General features: G+C 37.8%; 3 protein-coding genes across 5 annotated transcripts in view; 2 read left to right on the top strand and 1 right to left on the bottom strand.

Moving 5' to 3' along the window:
* The window catches only part of SEC61A2 (Sec61 alpha 2 subunit (S. cerevisiae)), a 33,860-nt gene extending 32,175 nt beyond the window's left edge, over positions 1–1,685 (top strand). The window contains exon 11 of the mRNA XM_008573036.1: positions 600–1,685. Within this exon, the coding sequence (XP_008571258.1) occupies positions 600–786 (187 nt within the window). The 3' untranslated portion in view covers positions 787–1,685. The remainder of the gene's footprint in view (positions 1–599) is intronic.
* A 3,164-nt stretch (positions 1,686–4,849) lies between these two features.
* Positions 4,850–27,362, bottom strand: NUDT5 (nudix (nucleoside diphosphate linked moiety X)-type motif 5). Of its 3 annotated transcripts, none has more exons than XM_008573038.1 (10): positions 26,976–27,362; positions 20,733–20,840; positions 19,418–19,485; positions 14,413–14,462; positions 13,115–13,222; positions 9,706–9,801; positions 9,071–9,172; positions 7,620–7,628; positions 7,434–7,487; positions 4,850–5,090 (listed from the first exon to the last, which is right to left on the bottom strand). In XM_008573038.1, the coding sequence occupies exons 2-10, from the start codon at positions 20,793–20,795 to the stop codon at positions 4,981–4,983; spliced, it is 660 nt and encodes a 219-aa protein (XP_008571260.1). In that variant the 5' UTR covers positions 20,796–20,840; positions 26,976–27,362; the 3' UTR covers positions 4,850–4,980. The 3 variants fall into 3 exon arrangements, with proteins under 3 accessions (XP_008571260.1, XP_008571261.1, XP_008571262.1); XM_008573039.1 differs by having other exon boundaries at positions 27,155–27,234; XM_008573040.1 differs by having other exon boundaries at positions 26,964–27,094.
* Positions 27,188–27,571, top strand: part of CDC123 (cell division cycle 123) — a 52,475-nt gene continuing 52,091 nt past the window's right edge. The window contains exon 1 of the mRNA XM_008573037.1: positions 27,188–27,542. Coding sequence (XP_008571259.1) covers positions 27,469–27,542 — 74 coding nt within the window. The 5' untranslated portion in view covers positions 27,188–27,468. The remainder of the gene's footprint in view (positions 27,543–27,571) is intronic.

Below are 27,571 nucleotides of genomic sequence, written 5' to 3' on the forward strand. Positions count from 1 at the left end.
TTCTGGTAGTATTTTAAATAAAATTCCATATTTAATGGTTTTCTAGGTGATTCTAATATGCAGCTAAGGTTGAATTACTGTTGAAGATGATCATCAAAATGTTGTCACATAAATTTGTTGATACTGTACAACACCATTTTATATAAGTGACTTGAGCATCTGTGGATTTTGATATCCCTAGGGGTCCTGGAACTGATCCTCTGCAGATACCAAGGGACAACTGTACATATAAAGCATTTTGAAATTTACTCTTCATTCCACGAGAGAGAACTGAAGGCACTCATTTAAAAATATTAAATATTTAAACCTCAGTTCAAGATTCTGATCTTCTGCCCTAAGATCATATATTGCCTTTCTTGGCTAGTTTACTGGTTTCTTGAAATCAGACAGTAAAAATCATTGCTTTAATCAGAGTTTTCTGATTACAATGTCATCCGTTATCTATAACTCATCAGTACTCCAGACTGTTCCCTGTTTGACTAGTTCAGTTACATTTCTCAGAGAACCACTGCTGGCAAAGCTTTGACATCCTATTGCTGCTAACTGTTGCACCTTTCCATATTTTCCTCCATTGCCTGACTAAGGGTTTTGTCTTCTAGGTATATCCCCACAGCAGCTGCATTTGGTGGTCTGTGCATTGGCGCCCTGTCAGTGTTAGCTGACTTCCTGGGCGCAATTGGATCTGGCACTGGAATTCTGCTTGCAGTCACTATTATTTATCAGTATTTTGAAATATTTGTTAAGGAACAAGCTGAAGTTGGTGGGATGGGTGCTTTGTTTTTCTAAATGTTCAAATATTTTTGTGTGCGTGTGAAAGGGAAAATATTTTGACACATTGTTTTTTTGTCAAATGCTGGTTCCCCTTTTCTTCCCTCATAGTTTCTTGTTTTAAGTGCTGTCCCATTTCTGAAATGGGTACCGAGCTAAAGCCTGTGTGCAGCATTAGTACCAGCTGCCTTAAAACTAAAGTTTACATTATTCATTAAAAAATGTACATCTAGTGTTGCCTGTAATGCTGGAAACCAATGTATTTACCTTGCTGTGTTAAATCATGACAGTGAGATGGTGACATGGATTAGTTTTGCACACAACATTCAAAACAATATTCCCCCCACTTGTTTAAAAATAAATGTAGTTCGAATTGCCACTTTCCAGTATTTTTGAGCTTATTTAATGAGTTCTGGAGCATTTATATCTAATCTATATTTTAGATATTACTTTTTATACTTTTTTAACTCATAGTATCCCCCCCCCCCCCCCCCATTTGTCCCTTCTCAAAGCAGTCACTTAGCCCATACAGGCAAAATCAAGCATCAGTTACTTCTTTCACTAGAAACTGCTTCTAATTACTCTTCCTGTTGTTCATTCCTTTCTTCCCACTGACAGCATAATCAGTGCTGTCTGACTGTATTGGCTATGCCTTCTAATTCCAATCGGTCACTTGAGAATACTTTCAAGATACTATGCCCCAATTCTTTTTTCTTTTTTAAATCCCTAAAGCAAAGATCTAATTCTCAAGCAATGTCTGTAGTTCAGTGGGGGTGAACAATATGTAATTCATGCTAGGAATCTGTGTATGTTGTTGTACTTACAGCAGCAACATAAGTGTAAACAGTAGACAATAAAATTTTATTTAGAAAAACTGTTTCAATTGTGTTGGAAAAATAAAGATATCTGATATTAAATGTTTTCTAAGATTATTTGTATAGGTCCATTGTATTCATACAAAGTCCATCCTGAGATGCCTATTGAAACAGGTCGATTGTAGTTCTGTTTTAATGTTTAATTGTAAATTATTGAAGGACAGTGACCAATTTAAGGGTACTCATTCATGTGACTAATTTTGGAAAGGAACAGGAAAACAGTAGTCTCAAAACAATATCCCAGTCTCCATTTGAAAGAACACAATTCTTTGTAAATAAATCATTTTTAAAAGTATGTGCTTTATTTTCCAAAAAAGATCAAACTTCTGAAAAGGATATCTTTTAAAAATTATGATTTTCCATCATTGTTTACTTCCTTAGTAAGTTTAGGAAGTATGCCTTATTTAGCTTGGGATCACAAAGCCAAACAGTTACAGGGGCAAGACATAAAATAAAGGCAGGCAGGATAACAACATTGGTCAACTGGAGGACATCTCCTAAGGGCCTCTGACCATTGTTACCATAGAAATTTGGACCCAGTGTTATTATATCTGATTTCTTTTTTCACAAGGTGAAAATATGGCTTTTTATAGGAAACTCTGAATTTTTTAAATGCAGGGCAAATAACCTTAATTTTAAAAAATGCCAGCCAGTGAAAACATCTAGACTGCCAGTTCTCAAACTGTTTCCAAAGCATAGCCTTTTGTTTATAAATAACATAAATGGCATTAGGGATATGTTCTAGGGTCTAGCTGTCACTTCTAAATTGTAATTTTAGGAAGAAAGGCAGAAAAGACAGGTAGGGGTTACAGATCTCTTCCTCCATGAACATGTAAAACTGGTCATTCCTGAGGAATGGCAGTGGCAGAACTGGTCTGTGCTAGTGGCTGTCTACGCTTTATCTCTTCCTGAATTTGAAGGAGGGAGTAACAAGGGGGATTATACGATGTGGCCCTTGAGAGCTCAGGGAAAGGATTAAGATCTTTGGAGAATGATGCCCATGCTTAAAAATCAGGATTTAAAAAAAAAGTGTCCAGAGGCAGAGGGGAAGGCTACAATACAGCAAGCAGTTGGATCTTAACTTTCACAACATTTATAGGGAGAGTAAACTTGAACTATAGAGATCTATAGGTCCATAATTCTTTCCATTTCTTGTTTAAGAAATGTAGTATAAAGATCCTGTATTTTTGCTCATAAAATTATCTTTGGGTAAGACAGTGAACCTGTAGACACACGAACTATACTGCAGCACTTTTGGTATTAGTACCCTGATTTTACCTGGAGAACCATTTTTATATGGTTCTGAGGGACCTGGCTTCATCTCTGGATCCAGGCTAGAAACATGACTTAGTGCTGGTCAATGAGAATCATCCTGACACTTCTGTGGGGGCTAAATTGAAAAGGCAGTGATCCTGGAGCTGCTGGAGGCCACAAGTCAGCACTTAAGAGCTAAGTTCACTCAGAAGACTTAAGAAAACAGTCCAGTCACACTGGTAGAACTTGTGGATGACAGGAGCTTTAGGCATGGCGTGAGCCAGAAACAATCCCTGCTTCTTTAAAGTAGTTTGTGTAGGGTTTTAGGTACATACTGGCCAACCTCTCTGGCTACTCATGGTTTAACACCAAGATGACAGTGCTCTCAAACCATATCAGTCTTACTACAATGAATTAGTTTTTAGTAACATCGAGTATTTTTTGAGGTGAGGATAGGAAATCAGATTCTCAAGTACATGTACATGCTTGAGAGAAGGGCCCTGAATTTTCAAGTCTCTTAGCCTTGGTACAGCGAATAGAATCAACCATTTTTCATTACATATAAGCTGGTTCAGCTTCAGTAATTAGATGGAAATAAGGACACTAAATATAAATATACTGTTTATCACAAATATTCTCTATTGATTTTACATCCTTTACTATCCAGTTGAATGCCATATGGCAAATAATTCAATTAGAAGAGACCAAGAAAGTCCCTCCATAGGTCTTTTTTTTTAAAAAATCTTTGTTTTAAACACTAATGCAGTAAATAAGTATTTGCATACCAGCTTTACAATTTTATATTGAGGGTTGAGGGTCGGAATAGTTTATCTAATTTAAATAAGTATTTGCATACCAGCTTTACAATTTTATATTGAGGGTTGAGGGTCGGAATAGTTGATCTAATTTTTATTTATTTATTTATTTATTTAAAAAAGATGACCGGTAAGGGGATCTCAACCCTTGGCTTGGTGTTGTCGACAGCAGCGAATAGAATCAACCATTTTTCATTACATATAAGCTGGTTCAGCTTCAGTAATTAGATGGAAATAAGGACACTAAATATAAATATACTGTTTATCACAAATATTCTCTATTGATTTTACATCCTTTACTATCCAGTTGAATGCCATATGGCAAATAATTCAATTAGAAGAGACCAAGAAAGTCCCTCCATAGGTCTTTTTTTTTAAAAAATCTTTGTTTTAAACACTAATGCAGTAAATAAGTATTTGCATACCAGCTTTACAATTTTATATTGAGGGTTGAGGGTCGGAATAGTTGATCTAATTTTTATTTATTTATTTATTTTTTTAAAAAAGATGACCGGTAAGGGGATCTCAACCCTTGGCTTGGTGTTGTCGACACCACGCTCAGCTAGTGAGCCAACCGGCCATCCCTATATAGGTTCTGAACCCGTGGCCTTGGTNCAAGAAAGTCCCTCCATAGGTCTTTTTTTTTAAAAAATCTTTGTTTTAAACACTAATGCAGTAAATAAGTATTTGCATACCAGCTTTACAATTTTATATTGAGGGTTGAGGGTCGGAATAGTTTATCTAATTTTTATTTATTTATTTATTTTTTTAAAAAAGATGACCGGTAAGGGGATCTCAACCCTTGGCTTGGTGTTGTCGACACCACGCTCAGCTAGTGAGCCAACCGGCCATCCCTATATAGGTTCTGAACCCGTGGCCTTGGTGTTATCAGCACCGCACTCTCCCGAGTGAGCCACGAGCCGGCCCTAGTTGATCTAATTTAGACCTCAGGCCTGTTTTCCTATAGAAACCCCCCCCCCCACCTCCTGAACTAGATTAGAAAAATAACAGTTGAGCTTAAAAAAAATGAGTAAACATCTGCATTTATGTTCTTTTTCACTAATATTAGCTAAAGCTCAACAAATTTAAATGAAGGTTACAGCCTACCTGTAGTTACAATTCCATACCACCACCACATTGCTTTCTGTGCTGCTTTTATTTTATGAAAATTCTAATTTCAAATCTACATTAAAGTAAGTTGTATACAAAGTCTTAGTGATGAAGGCCTGGTGGTCTCGTTTACAAAACATGGCCAGTGTCCTTTGGCCTTAAAATTTCAGGAAGGGCACTTCAAATGGCTTCGTGTTTGCATGTTTCAGCGCCAGGGCATAGGAATAGACTCTGGCATCCACTGTAAGATGTTCTTCAGCTACCAGAGCTATAGGAAGCAAAGAGCACGACTTAGATACTGCAGTTAATAAAAGATAATATCTCTTATTCAATCAGTATTTACTAAGCAACTCTTATGACAGTCCTTCAAAAAGTTCATGGAAAGATTCGTATTCTCTTTCAATTCTCTTTTTCCATAAACTCTAAAAAGAAAAAAATTACTTAATTTTAATCCACACTCTGTAACTATAATTTCCATGAACTTTCTGAAGGATCCTCGTATATGGCAGCATATGCTAGATGCTGGCGATACAATTTCTGCCTTTGAGGATTTTACTCTAGAGGAAGAAGAAAGGATATAAAAAAAAGGATTATATTTCCAGCATGACAGAAGAACAGCAGGAATAATTATGCATTAAAACAGCAAAACTGTAAGTTTATAGATCCAACTGTTAAAATTTATTTATAGCTCAGATAGGGCTTTGCTACTCTGCAACTATATGGTGATGATTACATATAGTATCTTATTTAGAGATTCATGTGTCTTTTTCCACTGCTATGGGATATATATTTTCCCTGTGCAAGTTAAACTGTGTGCATGTTAGGACTGGAAACACACACCATGAATGAGGTCTCAGAATCTTATTACAACGGACAATAATGAGAACCACTCTTTCACTCAGATGCAGGTTGTGAGACTTTCAATTTGTGTCTTGTTTTCCTTGCCACTTGTTTGGGAACAAGCTCAGAGACATTTTGATCCTTGAAGGCAGGGATCATGTTGTCCTACTCATGTGCGCATGGTTGGTGCTTGGTAAGTATTGAATGTTACTCTTTGTAGCCAACTGGTCATAAAGTACCTTCCTAAGAACTTCTCAAATGTTACTGGTTGAATAAATGATTTGATATATTTTGATTCTACTAAAACAAGGCACACTGATTCTTTTATGCCTCGCTCTTTATATAGCTAGCCCACCTTCCCTCCCCTTTCTTGCTCTATTAATTTCCCCCTCTTCTAAGAGCAGACGGGAAGGGAAGTTAGGTGGAAGGGAAAAAGAAGGAATTTTTTAAAAGGATACTCTTCTAATATGTATGTAAATAAAAACATGGCATAACATTTAAGCACTGTGTGCCAAGTGCTTTGCCTACATTATCCCATTTTACTCAGACCTCCTCAGAGGTAGGGGCTATTTATTTTTGTTCCTGTTTTATGAAAAATGCTGAGAGGGGCTGGGGAACTTGTTCAAAGTCATAACTAACAATGGTTGGCTGAGCCTCAAACACCCTCAGGCCTGTCAGACTCTCAAGTTTACTGCTTATTACTAATTGTCAGGGCTTTCTCTGAATAAAGTCCTAATAAATTATTGTATCTCTTCAGTATGATTATTTCTACCTCTGGCTTTGAGATCTTGAGGTGGTTTTTAACCTTAGGTCTAGTTTTTAAACAGGTAAAGTAGGACTGGAAGCTACGTGGGAATCTGAACTCACAGCAGCTTTTGAAAGAGCCATTTAACTTTTCATTGCAAAATAAAGTGCTCTGCTTATGAAGTGAAAGTGTAAGCCAGTGGTTCTCATAGAGACAGTATGAGACTGCTCTCAAAGCCTCACGTCAAATAATGCTTCAGGTTAATTTTTGAAATAATTACTTAAAAACAGAAAAATTAGGTATCAATTTCCTGCAATACTTATAACCAATATAATATTCAAATTATAAAAGTATCTGCTGCTTCATAAATAAGTGAGAATCTGTCCAGCCAGCAGGGAGGAGCTCCTGAAGGAGCTCATGTCATGTCTTTGGTACAGTATCTCCTAATGTAGTTTTATCAAGAGACATCTCTCCCCATAACATTTTTTTTTTTTTTAACAAAATCCCTATGAGATGGGCTGGCCAAGAATTATACAATGTTACTACATGACCAGTAATTTACTAGGGGTCACATCTTAGTTTGGTTCATTATATTAACATATCACACTTAGTACACAATAAATACCTCAAATATTTGTTGAAAGAATATTATTAAATTTTCCTTAATCCTCCATAAAGAACCATCCAACACATTAGCATACTTGAGGAAAAGCTAAGAGATACCTATTTATTACCTCTGTATTGCTATGTTCTGGCTAGTCAGCAGGAATATAATCTTGACCATTCTGTAGGGAAAAAAGCTACTACTAAAAGCTTTCACTTGACATAAAATGTTTTGCTCATACTTTCAAAGTCTATGCCACCCAAAAATTTAGTATTGGTCAACTGCAGTTTTATAGCAGTTCTAGGTATTCACTTTAATGAGAAAAAGAAGGTAAAGAAATGGAGTTAACAGTACTCCATCTGCTGGGGATGGGGACAAGGAAAAAATAGAGAAAGCTGGGTAATAATTTTAAGAATGCTTACCATCAATTCTCTTCAGCAGGTCATTCTTTGGTAAAGAAATTACTTCCACAAATTCTAAACAAACAAAGTGCAAGTGAAAACAAAGCTAAAGAACAAGAGCCTACCAAAACAACCCAAAACGTCTGCAGCCATTACCACTATACTAAACCATACACATGGCCAACCACTGGGTGCTGTATGACATACCTCCTTCCCCTGCAAACAAACAGAAGGAGAACATTTTAGCAAGGCCTGGAGTGGTAATACATGGGGAGACTTGTGCAAGACACATCAAAAAGGCTGTAAGAATTTAACAAAAACCTGGGTCTCTAATAATTTATATACACGATAAAACAAATTCTAACAGTACAGTTATTGTTCTCCAAATCAAATGTTTAATAGCAAAACTTAAAGCATATTATGTTTTATATATATGTGTGTGTGTATATGTATATATCTTTTTTTTACAGATACAGGTATCTGTACACTGTGGTGTAAAATATACACAACATAAAATTTACCATTTGAACTATTTCTATGGGTACAATTTAGTGGCATTAACACTCACAGTGTTGTACAATCACCATGATCCATCTTCAGAACTTTTTGATCATTCCAAACAGAAACTCACACAATATTTGCTCTTTTGTGTCTGCCTTATTTCACTTAGCACAGTGTTTTCAAGGTTCATCTATACTGTAGCATGTATCAGAATGTTTCATTCTTTTATGGCTGAATAATAGTCCATTGTATGTAGGTATAGATCACATTTTGTTTATCCATTCACATGTTGATAGACACTTGGGCTGTTCCCACCTTTGGCTTGTGTGAGTGATGCTGCTATGAACATGGGTGTACAAGTGTCTGAGTGCCTGCTTTCAGTTCTTTTGGGTACACACCTAGGAGCGAAAATGCTGGATCATATAATATCTCTATATTTAATTTTGGGGGGAACTGCCAAACTTTTCCACAGTATATCATATGTATATTTGCAGTTCAAAAATTGAGCATTTAAAATTAGCTGCAATGGTATACTTAAACACAGATATGAATAACTGAAGGGGTGAGAAATTAAAGAATATCACTCATACATGATTTACTGTGGTATATACTGTCTAGAAACACCCACTTTGAGGGGGCAGGAAAGGGGACATGGAATTGACAAAGGCATTAAAGCTTTGGAATCCAAACTTGCTAAGAAATATTATAAAACAAAGAATTTCCTTACAGCTTCTCTGAATACAGAACTCAGTAAGGAAGAGTTTAAGAAGCTGCTACCCCTAACAATTACTTATGCCATATTACAGTACACACAAAGACAGAAACCAGGGTGATTTTGAAGTTTTTCACCATTTACTAGTTAAGCCTGTGGCACATATTACTAAGGGGGAATAAACTCCATATGGAAAATATGGAAATATGTAATTTAACATTTTTATATAAAAAAAGCATAAAGAACAATGAGTGATGAAAGAAAAATGCTAAAATACACAAGATTAAGAAAACAGGCAAGAGTACTGATGAAATATCTATGAAAGACTGATTCTTTCAGTGAAAGACTATATCATTCTTTAAATAAATCAAAAATCAAACTAGTGGTAAGTTAAAAGATATTTAAAATGAAACTCAACCACCTTAAACATAGTCAATACACTTACCTGGCTTTGGCTTAGGTCTTACATTTTCTGCATCATCTCCATTAATGGTGACTGTCACGATGTGTGTGGTACAGTTTGACAAACCTGGATCCATACATACAACTACAGAGAGAAGTGACAGATCATCTTAAACCAGTCAGATGGTTTAGTCTCTTGTCCTTTGTTTCACTATTTAAATGTCTTAGGAAGAAGATGGGACACATGACTCATAGTTAACACAGAACTGATGTTTTCCCCAGAGTTCCTGGGTCAAGTTTGGTACTGACAGTTTCACCACATCCAAAAAAAAAAAAAAAAAAACCACTTCTAGTGAAGAGTGTGCATGTGGATGAGGTGGGTAAGTAATAAAGCTTAGAGTGTGGGAAATTCTGAAAGGCAACTTAATTTCATAATTCTTCTCAAACTTCAGATCCTTCTTGATTCACCTTGCTTTCATGGGAAGTGAGATTCACTTCTATACGGTGGCCAATCCGAATCTACAATTTTTCTTTACTGAATTAGCTGGAAAAAAAAGTCATCTTAATTTTGACCATAAAGAACACCGCAAAATCATTCCCTTTCCACCAAGAGGAGTCTATTGCTTAGTTAATTTTTAAGAGTTTGTCCGCAAGTGCACACCTGAAAGCAACACAAACCTGGAGAACATTCGGCAATGTCACCTTTATAGCCAGTTTCTTCCTCGAGTTCCCGAAGAGCAGCTGCTTCTGGGCTTTCATCATCATCTATGAGACCTGGAAGTCCAAATCATTTGTAAGACGGGATAGAGAAATCCAGATTTCTTTGAACCTTTCATTCATCTAACAGCTGTTTTTGAGCTACATCAGAATAATCAGAGGACTGTGAAAAGTAGTAGTATAGATGAAACTGACTGAGGCTCAGAACATTTACAGAAAAAAGGCAGCAGGAGCAGGCAAGAGAGCATGTCCAGGGTTCTAGGCAGGAGCCGAGGGCAAAATCCCCCACCCAGAAGCAGGCAAGAGAGTGCACCTAAGGTCCTAGGCAGGAGCCAAGGGTAGCACCACCGAAAACACCACATCCATACAGGTGGCCCAACAGACACCTGGCTGCACTGACACATGGGGAGTCACAAGTGGAGACTGGAAAAAGAAGAGAATATCTCCTCAAACCCACTCCAGAGTAACAGAAGAAGCATCTGCTCTACCAGATGACCAGACATCATTGTAGAGATACTAGAAATATGAAAACCCAAGAATATATGACACCACCAAAGAATACAGTAATTTTCAAACACCAGACCCTATAGAGCAGGAAACCCTTGAAATGACTGAAAAGGAGTTGTGAACAACTATCTTAAAGAAAGTCACTCAGATATGAGAAGACTCAGACAGCATAATGAAATGAGAAAAAAAATCCAGGATGTGAATGAGGAAATATACTAAGAGATTAATACCTTAAAAAAGAATGTAGCAGAACTCATGAAACTGAAAGATTTACTCAATGAAATAAACACACTGATAGCTTAAGCAGCAGGCTAGAACAAGCAGAAGAAAGAATTCCTGATCTTGAAGATAGTCTTTTCAAAACAACCCAGGCAGACAAAAAAAAGGAAAAAAAAAATTTAAAAATGAAGAAAATCTAAGAGAGCTAACAATCTTAAGTGCACAAACATTCGAAACGTGGGTGTTCCAGAAGGGGAGGAGAAAGGAAACGGCATGGAAAACCTATTCAATGAAATAAAAATGGAAAACTTCCTCGGTATAGGGAGACATAAGACCTTCAGATCCAGGAGGCTCAAATATCCCAAACAGATTCAACCCCAAAAGATCCTCTCCAAGACCCATTATAGTCAAACTGGCAAAGCTCAAAGATAAAGAGAGAATCTTAAAAGAAGCAAGAGAAAAGCGTCAAGTCATCTGTATGGGAGCCCCTATTAGACTAACAGCAGACTTCTCAACAGAAACTCTATGGGCCAGAAAAAAATGGGATGATATATTCAAAATGCTAAAAGGGAAAAACTGCCAGCCAAGAATACTACACCCAGCAAGGCTATTGTTCAGAAATGAGGGAGAAATAGTGTATTTTCCAGACAGACAAAAACTGCAGCAGTTGAACACCACACAACCAGTCCTGCAAGAAATCCTCAAGGGCATCATCTTGCATCTGGAGTCTAAAAAATACTAATCAGTACCACGAGTACACAAGAAAGAACAAAACTCACTGATAGAGCAAAAATGCAAATGAGAAAGAGAAAGAAACAATCTTACGACCACAAAAAACCATAATGACAATGTAATTATGCCCGTTTTATTTCTGATTTTAGTTAATTTTGGTCTTCTGTCTTTTCTTTCTTGGTCAGTCTAGATAAAGGTTTGCGAATTTTGTTGATCTTTTTAAAGAACTGACTTCCGGTTTTGTTGGTTTTCTCTCTAGTTTTTCAATTCCCTATTTCATATATTTCCTGTTGTAATATTTGTTATTTCCTACTTGTATTTGCTTATGTGCTTTTGGTTTAGTCTACTCTTTTTTTTCTCTTTCCTTAAGGTAGAAGTTTACATCACTGATTTGATATTTTTCTTATTTTTAACATAGGTGTTTACAAGTATAAATTTTCCTCCGAGCACTGCATGAGCCCTGCACCCTATAAATTGATATGATGTGCTTTTATTTTTATCTCAAAGTACTCTCTAATTTCCCTGTGATTTTTTACCCATTGTTCGTTTAGGAGAGTGTTGTTTAATTTCCACACATTTGTGAATTTTCTAAATTTCCTTCTGTTATTGTGGTCAGAGAACATATTTTCTATGATCTTAGCTTTTTAAATGTATTAAGACTTGTTTTGTGACTAAAAATTTAAAAAATTGAAAAATAAAAGGAAAGACAAAGGAACAAAACCCTAGGCAGATGGAGTGGTTCTTATAGGTATCGTCTGTTACTCTTACTTAGATACAGATTTTTTTCATGACCATCTCTCAACACTACAGCACGGTCAGCATGTGTAAGGAGAAGTAACTTGGTGGCGGCTAAATGGCGCAGGGTTTGGACCTAGCTATGAGACTACAGTGCAGGAAGCCCGTAGGTTGTTTTTGTTTCCTTTTGTGCAGGATGGTGACAGTACTGCCTATCTTACCTTCCTCCCTCAGAGAAAAATACTGAGGCCCTGTAGTGAAATGCTAGAAAGGAGTAAAGAGAGGCCAAGTGGGAGGAAGAGAGTAGCCTCTCAGATTACTCATATTCTTCCTGCAAGATATACAAAAAAGTAAAGAAAAAGTGAAATACAGGCTCTTCAGGTACTTTTTTCTTTTTCAACAAATTTATTCTAAAATTTATATAAAAAATGCAAAGTACTTAGAATAGCCAAAACATAGTCAGTTACTTTTAGTGTTATTAATTTCTTCAGTAAAATGACAAGTAAATGAGAAAGAAATATTTGTTACCCCTACCTTACAATGGGCCCGGTTTTAAAAATACAAAACCTAAACCCTTAATGACAAATAAATGAGATTTTATCTCTTCAGATGGGAACGATCTAATAAAGTCCTACAATAAATACGGCACATTAAATTCTGGATAGCTTTAATTCCTATGCAACTGAAAAAAAATACTCTAGTTAAAATTAAGACACTTAAAAAAAAAAAATGAAGACACTTTCCTTGGCCTGTTTATATCTGGCAGATCAAGATGTCTTTTTCCATTCATGGTTTTTGGAGTTAAGAGTATGACCTATTTATTACTGTAAATGTGTTGTCAGAGGCAGATTGCTAGTGACAGAAAATGAAATAAGGTGAGAAATTAGGGAACACAATTACTCAAAGAGAGGCTAGAGAAAGCGTTGCAAAGATGAGGATGGGATGGCATGGAAAGGAGGGCTGTCATACCACAACTCACATTGCCCTCATGGGTTTGGTAGATCACTGGAGTGTGGCTGGTCGTGTGGAGCAGCCTCTCTACGGAATGGTTTTGTTTTAGTTACAACCACATGGTGTTAAAGATCTAAGCACTGCAATTCTCAGGCTTTGCCCTGACTCAGTCCACCAGTCCCTAAATGTAGGAAAGCAATTTGATTCCCTCTGTTCAGTTACTCACCTGCAGGAAACTCTAGGCAGTAGCCACCCATTGGTGGCCTGAACTGTTTCACCAGAACAATACACTCATAATGAAGAGTTCTCTGCAGCACTGGGATAACTGATACACCTGTCACCAAGAAATGAACAAATGAAATCCCTAATGAAAGGTCAGCAATGCTAGCAATTTGTTTACAGCAATCTAACTAAAACCCCAAATTTTAAGAAACTCCTCATCCAAAATCTTCCCTGTATTTGCATTAGCAACAGGAAGTTAACTTAATCTACAATATTGGCAGTTAACCTTGGAAGCTGTTCTTTTAAAAATGTAATTAAAAAAAAAATCATATACTTCTATGTTGTTTGAAATTTTTTTTTTTTTAATAAAAAAAAAAATCATGTACTTCTATGTTGTTTGAAATTTTTTTTTTTTTAATAAAAAACTCATTTTAGTTGTTAACCATTTCTTTAAAATGAAATCAAAACTAAAAGTAACATTTTGCCCAGGGTCAAGGACATAGAGTTTTAGTCTACACTAACCTCCACATAGAATCATTTCTCACCATGCAGCAACCAGACCACTGGTGAAATTACAATGATCTATGTGCTTCTGAACTTCCTTTAAGCAACAAAGCAAACAAGTTCCACTGTTTGTAGTATATGCTAGCTAGATTGACTTTTACTGTTTCAGGGCAAAAGATCTTTTCTCCCAAATTACTTGGGCCTTAATCAAGACAAAATAGAAACAAAAACAAAAGCCACTGGATTCTGGAAAACACAAAACATGCAGGAGGAGTAACTTGGGTCCTCCTAAACTCTTTTCCATCAGTAAGAACAGCAGCTGCAGCACAGCTACTCTCTTTGCTTCCAATAAAAACAGAAACCAAAACAACACGGAAAAATAAAAGGGAAAAACCTTTGAACAGAATACAAGGGACTTCTACAAGTCATAAAATACCTAGACACACTGTGCGGCTTCAAATTATATTGATTTATGTTTGGCTATAAACATTAGTACATCTTCCCCTCACAAACACTGTTCTGAGCTTAGATAACAGGAGCCGGAAGTTACTTATGAGTAAAGTTCGATTTAGTTACATAGCACTGCAAAAACTAATGTGATAAAAGTTAAAAAAAAAAAAAAGTATAAATAGGATATACACATATAATATGATAAAAGATAAAAAGTTATAAAAACTAGTAGGATTAAAGATAAAAGATCATAATTGAAGATAACTCTGCTCTGAGGTCTTGGTTACATTAAAAACCCTCCCACAATCTTGTGTACCAACTTCCTTTATAAAAGGTTTGCACTCATACCATCAGCAGCCTGTCCCTTCCTGGTTGTACGTTTCACTGTTTCCCAAGTTCTATTCAGGCAGAGAAGAAAAAAAATCATTAGCGCCAAACAGGAGAATGCTCTTAGGTTTCCTGTGTACAGCTAGAACTTCATAAATGCAATGCATGCAAATGTACTAATGCTACCGGTCAAGAAGAACACAACAACAAAGATCTGTATAAAAAAGTCAATTGTGCTTTCCTACAGTTTCTGAAAATTACAAAGGAAACTATTGCCACCCTACCTCTAAATGCCATCTAAATAGAAAGGCTGGTGAGCTTTCTCAGAATACTTGAGTTTGGATCAGAAGTCTATGGACGAGCAGCACAGCTGTGATTACAGCTGTAAAGGCTGTTGAGCAGAGGATCCAAATCAAGCTCCTACAAAAATTCCAGCCTTATCTCTAAGAACAAAGTATACTGTGTACAATGTGAACTATTAAGATAATTTTTATATAATTTGGATTTTTAAAATATGCAACCTAAAATACACAGTTTAAGAAGAGGACCTTCCCATTTATTAATCAAAGAATTATTAAATTTAGACTAGTGTTAAGTATATAATTTGGATTTTTAAAATATGCAACCTAAAATACACAATTTAAGAAGAGGACCTTCCCATTTATTAATCAAAGAATTATTAAATTTAGACTAGTGTTAAGGGCTACATTTGTATTATAAACTTAATTTTATAGGAAGAAAACCAAACTATATTTAGGTGAGTACTTGACTTTGCATGTTGAGATCTTATCTAAGGGGGAAAAATGGTCCCTGGAGGAAAAAGTGAGGTGAATAACAGCAAATTCCTGCTCCCTTTTATGGTTTTATTCCTGGTATTAGCTACTTGTTTCTGGCTGTTACCCACTTAAGTATTTTGGTAACATCTGGGCTGTTCTACTTCCTTTCCTTGGAGCATTGGGCAGAGTTTTACAGAAAATCCAGTTACTGAAAAAATCATGCTGTTTAAAGAAGGAAAGACATAAGAGGAAAATTGCCCCTTCCCTCTCTTATCCCTAAAAAAGAAAAAAGCAGTGGTAAGAGACAGGAGTGGAGAAGCAAACAATTTTAGAATCTATTCTAAAGGAAGTAAGACATGTGGGTGGCTCTGGGATTGGGGTAAGAAAGGAGTCAACATCTGCATCCCAGTAGCAAGAGTTACAAGATGTACTAAGAATCCTTTTGCTCATACTTTTTATCCTGGCTATCCCTAAGGTTTAGACTTTCCCACATTTCTATAAAAACATTTTCAGGTATCTTATCTGATTAAAACAAAACAAAACTCTGCAAATTGTAGATCTTTCAGCATTGTACCCAAATTCTAAAGGGCAAATATGTGAACATGAATACTATGAAAATCAAACAGACTACTATGACAACTCACAGCAGCTCAACATTCCTGTTAGTAGCAAGAAGCCAACCAACAAGCAATCCCAATAAGTAAATACAGATTGCAAGAGACAAAACACCTTTTGGCATAGCTCTCTCTGCTGCCTCTTAAGGTCAGTCCTAAAGACTGAAGAAGATAGTGCTAGGAAAAGCACTGAAGGTCCCATCCCAAATACACTAGGAATAAGGGAAACAAAAGAGTAGCATCACTATAATGATTAAGATGAAATAAACAAGCAGTAACTACCCATAAATTATGAGCAATAAAATATAAATGGATTTGTAAGAAATACAAATGGGAATGCCCCACAAGAGCTCCAACAATCTTAAAGGGACTCTGAGATGTTCACTTGATTGGAAGTCAGAGAACCAGAGACTCTACTTGCTTACCAGCAAAACCCAAAGCTACAACCCATGGTGACTATTTTCTCATTTGTAAAACTTTAGAATTAAGAGCATGTTATCTCAAAAACGTCTTCTAGCTTTAGAATTCTGCTTCCAGTTAGGCTACCCCATTTTTCAGTCTCCTCTGTTATAGGAAAGCATGTTTTGCTTTCTTCCCTCTAGTCCACCAACATAAGAGGTAGAAAGGATGACTTCAGCACTATCTTGAATGTCAATAATGGGACATACCGCCAGCATATTTTTTTTTTTTCCCTTTTTGTCTTATTTTTTTTTTTCACTTTTTGTCTTTTTTTGTGACCAGCAACGGGATCGCAACCCTCGGTGTTGCGCCCGCACCTCGCTCAGCCAGTGAGCGGCCGGTCTGTATGTGAGATCCGAACCCTCGGCGGGAGCGCCGCCGCACTCCCAAGTGGCGCACTGTAGCAGTGCGCCACCAGGCGGCCCACCGCCAGCATATTTTCACACTTCTAAAATTAATTCCATATCCTCTTCCGTAAATGAGACAGTGGAACAAAGTATTCTCTAGCTGCTATTTTATCCCTTTCATATACATGCTTTTATATCAGGTAATAGCACATTTTATAAATTTATAAATCATAGCCTTCTGGAAAGTACAGAGATTTATTCTTCAAAGCTTGACATTCTAGTATGAAATATTAATGCTTTACATAAGATCTCTTTGGAGGCCAGGAGAGAAGACCTCTATATGAAAGAATGTAGGAGAACATGCTATCAACAAGCTGTATAAATATGGTAGTTTGGAAGAGACTTTAGAGCCCACTCCCAAACTACTGAAATAAAAAAAAAAGGTAGCAAAAAATTGGGGCTGGCTGGTTAGCTCACTTGGTCAGTGTGGTGCTGAAAATACCAAGGTCAAGGGTTTGGATTCCCAGCTGCCAATAAAAAAAAGTACCAAACTATTGAAATAGACTCTGGAAGTGAGACCTATACATGAGTATTTTGAAAAAAATTCCCCAAGGGCCGACCCCGTGGCTCACTCAGGAGAGTGCAGTGCTGGGAGCGCCAGGCCACGGGTTCGGATCCTATATAGGGATGGCTGGTGCGCTCACTGGCTGAGCACGGTGCGGACGACACCAAGCCAAGGGTTGCGATTCCCTTACCGGTCAGAAAAAAAGAAAAAAAAAAAAATTTCCCAAATGATTTTGCTGCACATCCCTGATTAAGAAAGGCTGGAAGGAAAGACGACTAGTCAGGTGAAGGGATGAGCTGGTGTGAACCAACATGTACTCTTTAGACTAGTGTTAAGGGCTACATTTGTATTATAAACTTAATTTTATAGGAAGAAAACCAAACTATATCACTCTAAATTGGGTTCTAATCTCTGTATATATTTTCATAAATATAAATACACCTGAACATATCATGCTCCCTAAGGCTTGGGCCCTGCCACATTTCTGTACTGGGTTTGGCCCCTATCCCCTAAATATTTCAAATTTAGTTCTACGTATCACACTCAACCTAACATTTTATTTATTTATTTTTTGACTTTTTCGTGACCAGTAAGGGGATCACAACCCTTGGTGTGGTGTCACCCACACCGCGCTCAGCCAGTGAGCGCACCAGCCAGTCCTATATAGGATCCGAACCCGCGGCGGGAGCGTCGCTGCACTCCCAGTGCCTTACTCTCCCGAGTGCGCCACGGGGTCGGCCCCAACCTAACGTTTTAAATAAGAGTTAACAAAAGTTGTTTAAATTATTGGCAAGTCCATGTATTTTACACTGATGATAGGTGTTTTTCCTCACAAAGCAAGCATGCACTCTTATTTGATTACCTAGTGAATGGAATTTTCATGTTAATACATTTGTATCATGTAATCTGGATACTAAATATAGTTATGTTTCATATTTTCTCATTCTGTTATTCCTTTTTATATTATAGTTAACTAAGTAAATACTTAAATCTATTTTAACACATTATTGTTTTCTCAGTTTATACTATTAAAAGATTACTAAACAGAAAATTTGGAAAACAGAAAAAAGGTTAATCATAGAGCTATTTTTTTCTTTTTTTGCTAGTTTTCCTTCTAGCCTTTTCTTACATATTATTTGGCAGAGTTTAAAAAGCAAGAAGCATATATAGTTGCCCCCTTCACATCCATGTTTCCATACCTGTGGATTCAGTCAATCGCAAATTGAAAATATTTGAAAAAAAATGGTCTGCACTGAACATGCATGGACTTTTTTTCCTTGTCATTATTCCCTAAATAATACAGTATAACAAGAATTTACATAGCAATTTACATTGTATTAGGTATCATAAGTAATCTAGAGATGATTTAAAGTATTACAGGAGGATATGTATAGGCTATATGCAAATACTACACCATTTTATATCAAGGACTTCAGCATCTGTGGAATTTGATATCCTTGGGAGGTCTTGGAACCAATCCCCCCCAGATACCGAGGGATGACTGTATATAACTTTCTCTTTTGTAACCAACTTATTAACTTTACCCATATTGCTAGGTTGTCTTCATAATCTGCTATTAAGATGGCTTCATAGATTTTACCAAGTGAATACACTATAACAATTAGTTCCTTATTTTTAAGATGTTTGGGTTGCTTACGATTTTTGCCTTTTAAAATTTTGATGAACCTTTTTTTCATGCACAAATCTAATGTCAAAGCTAATTTCCAGAGCACATTCTCAGAAGTGGAATTATTAGTTCAAAGGGTATCTTTATGGCTATTGATATATATATTGTGAAATATGCTTTACACTAAGCGTTTTTTTCCCTCAGTTTACCTTCCATGAGCAAGGTGTAAACATGTAAGTTTTACCTCAAAACCAACAATGTTTTTGTTTTCTCTTTAATTCTAATTTAGAGATTAAAAATGAATTTACTAGTAGGAAGCAAAATGTATTGTTAACTATTCTGCCACCTCGTCAACTTAAATTAGGCTTCGCCCAAAAGTTTTAGGTCCACACTAGTCTGCTTAGAGAGAATGGTGTTAATATAGATTCCTAATTAGTTATTGTAACAAATTTACAACCCAATTTTATTTAGAGATTATAAACTATCCAAACATTCTAACAATGGAAAAACAGCTACATTAGATTATTTAAAATAGAGTTTACAATGAGAAAATATCAAAGTTTATGCCAAACACTTGACAGAGACCCTGAAAAACCAAAATACTAAACATTTTAAAAGAGAAAAAAAAAAAAGTTTACCTAGTTTTACCAGTAGGATCCATGTAAGTTGTTTTTTCAAGCTTGACCCAATCTCCTTCTGCAATTAACTAAAAGGAGATCAGATAAAAGGTTGGGAAACTTTCAAAACAAGTTGGTCTTCATCTAAAAGTGGTTTTTCTTCTTTCAAATTTTCTCTGTGTGGCCCTCCCAATAATCAGGTTTCCCTCCCAATAATTTGTGGACAAGTTTGCAGTTCAGAGTAAGTATTCAAAGTTGTTTTTACTACAGGGTAGTTCTGCTTCTTTTTGTAGTTATTGAGGTAATTCTGAGAGGTAAAAAGAAATGATAGTCTAAAAACTTCTGGGGATCAGGGGAGTGGGTGCAGTTGAGAGGGAGCACAAGGGGTGAGGGGTCCTGTGGGGTGCTCCTAATGTTCTGTCCCCTGATCTAGGTGCTAGCCACATAGGTGTGCTTATGTAAAAATTCATCAGTGGCATTTCACTGACAACGATTACATAGGAAAACTGACTGTGGGGAAACCAGGTCAATGACTGGATTTTCCATCATGACACATGGGTTTCCCACCCAAACTGAGACAGAGACCCCAGGATTGTTCTGTCTAGATACTGAGGAGTTTTGGTTATGAGGACCAACTTACCTATGGCACTATACTGAACTGAGAGGAAAGATTCACTGTGTACGTAAAGCAGTAGCCTTTTTCTTACTATCCTATCTTTCACTTCTTGCCAGCAGCAACCTAATAATTAGCGGATCTGTTCACAGACAACATGGAACGATTTTAAATAAAAAAGAAATTCCCGAAAGGTCTCAAGATCAGCGTTTCAATACGAAGTATTTAAAACATAACCATTGCAACAATTCTTGTAAGAGGAGACTTTAAAAAAACTAAGTTGAATAACAAAAAAGATGTACATTAGTTCTAAAACTCACTGGAATTGAGATAATTTAGGTTTTTATTATTCTTAAACATACATGTTGGAAACATAAACAGCTAAGATGTGATAACTAAATATAAAATGTCTAAGTCCTAAAACCCACATATTATTTATTCTTCTATCCAGGGAAATTTTTAATAAGAATTAAGAATTTTTTAATGAAGAGCCAAAATCCACTAATGGTTTCAATTTCACTGACACATATAATTAAAAGGGATATAATACTGTTCCCACACAAGAGCAAAATGGGCCTGAGTCTGTAAAAGGAAGTTGGAAAAATATTTTAAAACTGTCTTCAAGTATGAAAAACAATCATTTGAAACAACAAATAGCCTAAACATTTCTTTAAACTCAAATTTATGTGGGGAGGGGAAAGAAAAGTGAAAAACAAGTTGTACCTCCTCTGAAATAATAGACTGTCTGATATTCTGAGAAGAATCCGTTGGTTCTTGGGTCTCCATTTTCAAACTAATTAGTCTTTACAGTCCTCAGGTGAGAAGTGCACACTGTAAAATAATAAGATTCAATTAGGCTAAAATTATTTTTCTGAATGAAACATCTGCCCATAGGCCACTAGTCAAAGTACTTAAATGGCAAAAAATTTATCTGCCATCAATGCTGCTTCTCTCATGTGACCATCTGGGGCAGTTTCAAAAGAGAAATAAATGCAAAGGCCCCAGGAAACATCCAGGAAAGACCCTAAAGCCTTCCCAGTTAGATTCAGCCCATGGTAACCAAGTTCCTACTGTGCATGCACTGGGTACTTAGATACATTCTAATCAGATTTTCTAACTCCAAGCCTTAAACTCTTTCCAACGGGAAACAGTAGAAAGATGTACAGTCAGCCCTCCCCAACTGTGGATTCAACCAACCATGAATAATAAAAGTAAAAAAAAAAAAAATAGTACAGTGTAACAACTATTTACATAGCATTTACATTGCATTAGGTATTATAAGTAATCTAGAGATGATTTAAAGTACACGGGAGGATATGTGTAAGCTATATGCAAATACTAAACCATTTTATATCAGGGACTTGAGCATCCTTGGATTTGGGTAACTGTGGGGGGTTCTGGAACTCTCTGCAGATACTGAGGGACAACTGTGTACCACTCTCCACACCCACTTCTCAGCTACTGTCCCCTATCAGCCTTTTACAGCTAAACTTTTTAAGAGCTGTCTGTGCCAGCTATTTCTACCTATTTATCATGCTTCACGTTTTAAAAATTGTGGTAAATGGATTTACCATTTTAATCACTTAAAGCATATAGTTTGGTGGCATTAAATACATTCACATTATTGTGTCTCATTTACTTTTCATTTTCGACATGTATCACAGTCACAGTTGCAGAGAAAGTGTCAACTAGCACTAAGGTCTGTTATGAAAAGACGGCCCCATCCCATTTGTTACGTGCTACTACTGCTTTCCTGGTTTATTCCCTTGTCTTTGGATCCCTTGCCTGTTTGAAAATCTCTTTTCTACCCTCATAATTGATTGTTAATCTGGTTGCACATGGAACTACTGGCTGAAAACAATTTTCTATTCAAAATTTGGAGGCATCTCTTCTGGTGGTGTCTTGTTCTGGTGTTGCTGTTGAGAAGTCTGAAGCTATTTTGACTCTTGATCCTTTTTCCATGTGACCTGTTATCTTTCTCTGGAAGCCTGCAGTTATGTCTTCGTGTTGATGCTACCGTACTGGGCACTCAAGGGAGTTCTTTCAATCTGGATACTCCACAGTATGCTCTCTATAGGGAACTTTCGTTGAATCACTAATTTCCTCCCCTCCATTTTCTCTTCTCTCTTTCAAGAACTGTTACTCAGCTGTTGGACTTCCTGAACTGATCCTGTTTTATCTTTTTCATTCCTATTTTCCATTTCCTTGGTATCTTATCTACATTTCTGAACACTATTCTAACCTTTCACTATTCTTAAGTTTCACAGTTCCCTAACCTACCCCATCTCCTAACTTTAGCTTCAGAGAAAATATAGACCACCAAGCATCAACTCTCTTAGAGGGAAAGTGTCTTTATGCTGTTTCTTCTGGGACCCAAAGTGATAATTATACTACACAGCAAATCTGCAATTTTTATGCCAGACAGCAAGTTTCCCCATCCTAAAGTACAACCAACAACAAATGATTAATATTTGTAAAGTACCTTAAAAAATCAAAGCTCTGATTAACTACTTCAGGTGTCCTGGCTAGAACACCCTGTGGGAGAACCATTAAAGATGAAATAAGGTGCTAGGAACGAAGCAGTGGGAAGAAGAGACAAAGGCCCTGCCCTCATGGATCACTTTCTGGATAGGAGAAAGGGAAAAAGGGAGAAAAAGGGAGCAATAATATGTAAACTGTATGTCAGGTGACTCCAAGTTTTATGGAGAAAGAAGAGCAAAAGAGTGCGGAAAATGTGTGTGGGAGAGGTGGGCGGAGTAATCTGTACGGAGTGATCAGGGAAGGCCTCTTTAATTTAGTGACATCTGAACAGAGACTCCAAAATAAAGGAGCCACACAGATATTTAAATATTTAAGGACAGTCATTTAGCATATTGAAACCTAGAGCCCTAAGAGAACAGGCAGTTACTCCTTTGAAAGTATCCCACATGGTAATTTATTAGGTAAACTTTTCACTGGCATTGCTTGAGACGAATAGTTTACATTATTACAGGCATCAAAACAACATGCTGACCCAGATGAAAACTAACCAAAGGTAGAAAACTAACACCCAGCTACCAGTCTCTACCTGCATGTTCTACACCTAGGTAAAAGAACTTTACTTAGATATTTATCTTTTAGGTATCCATTCTCTTCTATTAATAACATCTGCATCAGAGAAGGAAACTTTCCTTTGCTCTAATGCTAACACTTAGAAAATAACTTCTAGTCAACCAAGCAGCCCAAATTAGTACACAAAATAATCTGTCTAGAAAGGGACAAAATGCTTGGATTAAGTTAAATTCTACCTCTGTTTAAAAAGCGACACTCTAACCCCAAATGTTTCCATGCATATCCAAACTTCTGAAAAGCAGGGAACTGCAATCTGAAAAGTATAATCACCACCAGAAGAACTAGATAACCTCTACTTTCCTCTATGAAAAGGGCACTTAACCTGGATTCCCAGAAACCCCAAAGCAGTCAGTAGCACATAACACAGAAGAGAAGAGTGAGCTTCCCTCCAGTCCTATATGAATATCTTTAGTGGCAAAGGGACAACTAGTCCCTTTAGAGTCATATAAAACTTTAAGGCATTTAAGTTATCTGCTAGGTCCCCTTATGTATATATCTTTATAGCTTTCTTCAGATTTCCAAAGGGATTGTTGACTGCCAAAAAGGTGAAAAAACACATTCTATTCTAAAGGACAGTTCCTCATCTACTATTCTATTTAACAGTTAAACTCAATTACAAAGCAGTCTAAAGATTGAAAGATCTTCTGTCAGCACTTTAAGCTATAAGAGAGTTGTTTCAAACAGACTATATTAAAAAATATTTAAGCTAGAATGTTAGAGAGCTAGGGAAATAATAAAAAATATGCTATAGACATAAATTGCCACCCCCAACCCCCACAAAAGTGGCAAACAGGGCTAGGCTTCCCTAGGGTAACTACTTGGAATGCAATCAGCCCAAGGGGGAAACAGAATTCTGTAGCAATCCATGGACAGTATAAATAACAAAAAAGTGATTAATGGCTGATTTCAAAAGTACATTCTTTACTAGCACCATGCTCTCCTAAGTGTGCTAACCAGCCAGCCAAAAGTGTATTCTTTACTACAAGATTCCCAAAATGTTTCAGGACTATAAAAGCACCTCAAAAATAGTAATGAAACAGAAAAGAAGTATTATTTTTAGCACCATTTCAAAAACAGAAGCCAAATGGTGCCATTTGGGGGACTGTCAATACAAGCAACACGCTGCAGAAAGAAACTGAAATGAGATTTCAGTTCCTTGCTTCATACTCTGCTGTCTCCGCTACTGTGATGGAGCCTTCTTAAACTGACTCGATGCTATTTCAAGATTTAAAAGCAAAGTTTAATTTGAATTTTATCTACTACGTTAACTAGAATTTAAGGTCATCTACATACTACCAATGTGTATGTTATTAAAAATACACATGTACATAATGCTGAGTGTTCTACAGTTTCATTTATGATTATCTTTAATCAAAGTTGCAAACTTTTAAAATTCACATAAGCCATTTTAACTCAGTTTAGTCTGAGCAATGGAGGTTTACGATGTGTCAGATGTGTACCCTTCCAGGACACAGTGAACTATAGTGAGGAAAAATGTCACAGGATTCTTAGACTTCTTGTACAGTGGCAGGCAGAAATCCTTAACTAGCTTCATGGGCACAGGCAACTGAAATGTACAGCACTCAGCACAGACTGACCACTGTTCCTGCCCTGAGCACCTTACACTTCAGCAAACAAAGGGGAAAGCCTGCCATAGAGATAACACAATACCAGGGTGTTTTAAAGGAAGAACAAATCACATCCACTTGGGAGGTAGTGAGAAAAAGACTTTAAAGGTAGTTTGATATTAAGCTATGATGCAGGGAAAGGATTCCAACTAGAGGGAACCACAGGAAGAAAGTCTGAGACACTGACCGGGGCAAGGTTGAGAAATCAAGCATTTGGCAAGCTCTGTCGTTTTCAACATTTCCCTGCACACCTCCATTTCTAAGGGCACACACAGATTGGGCTAGATCCCTGACCTATTCCCCCCAAAATTTGCAGGCAAACAGCACACAACCATAACTGGCAAGCCACAAATTCCTGTTTCTATATAAGCTAGTTTTGGGGTTGGTTAGGCAGCACGTACATCCCTTCACTGAAGGGGAGAAAGATAAGTGATTAATTTTTCACAAATTTGGGTATTTCAGTATTAGTTACAACAGTTAGGTAAGTTAAATGGGAGCTATGAATTCAAGAAGTTAAGCTGAGAACTCATAGCCAGGCTATGGAGTTTGTATCCAGGCTCATTATTCAGTTACTATCACACCTGAATTCCTGCAATTTGAGGATGCAAAGTGAAGCAAAAATAAGAAATTCTATGTTGGTGAGTATCTCCCTGGTAAAAGCTGAGTATTACAAACACCAGCAGTGCTTAATTGAATAAAAGATGTAGGCGCTCAAATAATTCTGATTGACAAAAGAGGGTCAGGCCGTTGGAACAGTTTAACAACTGAATAGAGAAATCAACAAAGGCACTTTGAAAAAAATGGGAAGGGGATCAATTAATTTCCAGAAATAATTATTGTGTTGTTAAAGTCAAGCATCAAACCAGGCATTTTTAGGATGCCATTCTACATTCTGTCAGAATAATTACACAGAAAAAGAACTTGATTTATAAGGAACAAAGAACCACATAATTAGTACAGTTACATTTAATAATTTTGGTTATAATCATAAAACTTAAAATTTTCATGTTTTAAAAGATAATATTATTATTTTTTTCCTTTTTGTCTTTTTTTTCGTGTCCAGCAACGGATCGCAACCCTCAGTGTCACGCCCGTACCGGACTGGGACCGGCAACGGGATCGCAACCCTCGGAGCTGCGTCTGCACCTCGCTCAGCCAGTGAGCAGGAACCGGTCTGTTGTGGGATCCAAACCCTCGGCGGGAGCGCCACCACACTCCCAAGCGGCGCACTGTAGCAGTGCGCCACCGGGCCGGCCCTTAAAAGATAATATTCTTTTTTTTTCTTCCTTTTTGTCTTGTTTTCGTGACCGGCAACGGAACGCAACCCTCAGTGTCGCGCCCGTACCGGACCGGGACTTCAAATATGAGCGGATCCTGTTATCCTAAGGAATACCTATCTAAAGAGGCCCGTAGTTAGTGGCGTTATCTTTCTAACTCAAAATTACTTAGGTGGACCACTAAGAGCGTGCAATTGGAAGGAAATAATACGTACGCCTTCAGACATAGGTGCCTGAGACAAGCCCAAGGCTTGTAATTATAATAATTACCATAGGTTTTAATTACGTTTCTCAGCAGCTAGCGATTTAGTGATTTCTCACTATTAAAAAAAAAACAAAAACAAAAAAACTGAACCTTGTAGGGTGATAAAAGTAGGGAAGGGGAGTAGGGAAAAAATGATATTGCAAGCTCGATGAGAATTCCTCCAGGTTTGGGATTCCTTCATTGCGGGATTACTGATAAAAATCTGGCTGTATTTTCCCTGAATGGTAACTTTCGCGGGGCCGGACTACATGAACCTGACGCTCAAAGAAGATAACTCTCCTCTTTCCTCTGCTTTTCAAATTTACCTCTCCTCTTTAACCCCCAAAGTCGAACACCCCAGGACCGAACAGGCGGGATTCCTTCCCTCCGTCTCTCAAAACCCTCACCCAGGAATTCAGCATTCTCCCTTGCTGATGCCTCAACCACTACGCTCTAACATTTAACTGTGGCGTTCCCCGCTCTCTACACTCTGCGTAGCCCAGACTCTTCCACCCCCATCCCCGGCTTTCCTCCGGCGCCCCCGCAGCGGTTACCCCCTGGCGTGCCCAGCCACGAGCCCAGCAGCAATCTGGAGCCACGCGCGCGGCTGCCCGCACTGCCCGCGCCAGCTCGGCACGCTCCCGCCCTCGTCCTCTCCTCCCCCGAGAGACCACGATCGGTGATTGGCCCGCACCCAGTCACCTACTCCAAGGTGTGGCGTGAAGAAGGTAAAGTGGACGAAAAAAGGACGAGCCCGAGGCAGGAGTCTCAGCAGATGCCGGTGCCACGGCTGGAGACACCGGCGCCCCTCGCGGTGCTAAGAGGATGTGCGCCCGCCCTCCTCCCGGCACCCGTAGAACTCCCCCTACCCCCCCCGCCGCTGACCTGGCTTTAGATGATTACTTTCCGGGTCAGTGTGCGTCTACGGCGAAAGCCGAGCCGTAAACTTCTTAAAATTCCTTTCTCAACACTTCCGCAATTCCTCTTTCGGGACCAAAACTCATTTTGTTTGCGTGTGCGTGTGTGTATGACCTACGAGCCTCCTTCTCCGCCTCCTTTCCTGTTACTTCCTCCTTGCTTTATGGACCGGAAGAGTCCTTGAAACAAAACAGCTCGGCGGGCACTTCCGGGACCGGAGCCCGGGGTTCCGGGAGAGCGCTGGCAGGAGAGGGAAAGGCAGCGGCGGTGGCAGCTGGAGGATGAAGAAGGAGCATGTGCTGCACTGTCAGTTCTCCGCGTGGTACCCGCTCTTCCGAAGCCTTACCATCAAGAGGTGAGAGGGGAGGGGTTACGCCGCGGCGA

Source organism: Galeopterus variegatus, unplaced genomic scaffold (genome assembly GCF_000696425.1).
Source record: "Galeopterus variegatus unplaced genomic scaffold, G_variegatus-3.0.2 Scaffold867, whole genome shotgun sequence".
NCBI lineage: Eukaryota > Metazoa > Chordata > Mammalia > Dermoptera > Cynocephalidae > Galeopterus > Galeopterus variegatus.

What these genes read in the sequence shown, in the direction of transcription:
- NUDT5 (XM_008573038.1), bottom strand. Translation starts at nt 20,795, where the DNA reads ATGGAGACCCAAGAACCAACGGATTCTTCTCAGAATATCAGACAGTCT. An exon ending in AGTCTATTATTTCAGAGGAG is followed by an intron (nt 19,486 to 20,732) that starts GTACAACTTGTT and finishes ATCTCCTTTTAG; the next exon opens with TTAATTGCAGAAGGAGATTG. An exon ending in CCTGCTGAAGAGAATTGATG is followed by an intron (nt 5,091 to 7,433) that starts GTAAGCATTCTT and finishes TGCTTCCTATAG; the next exon opens with CTCTGGTAGCTGAAGAACAT.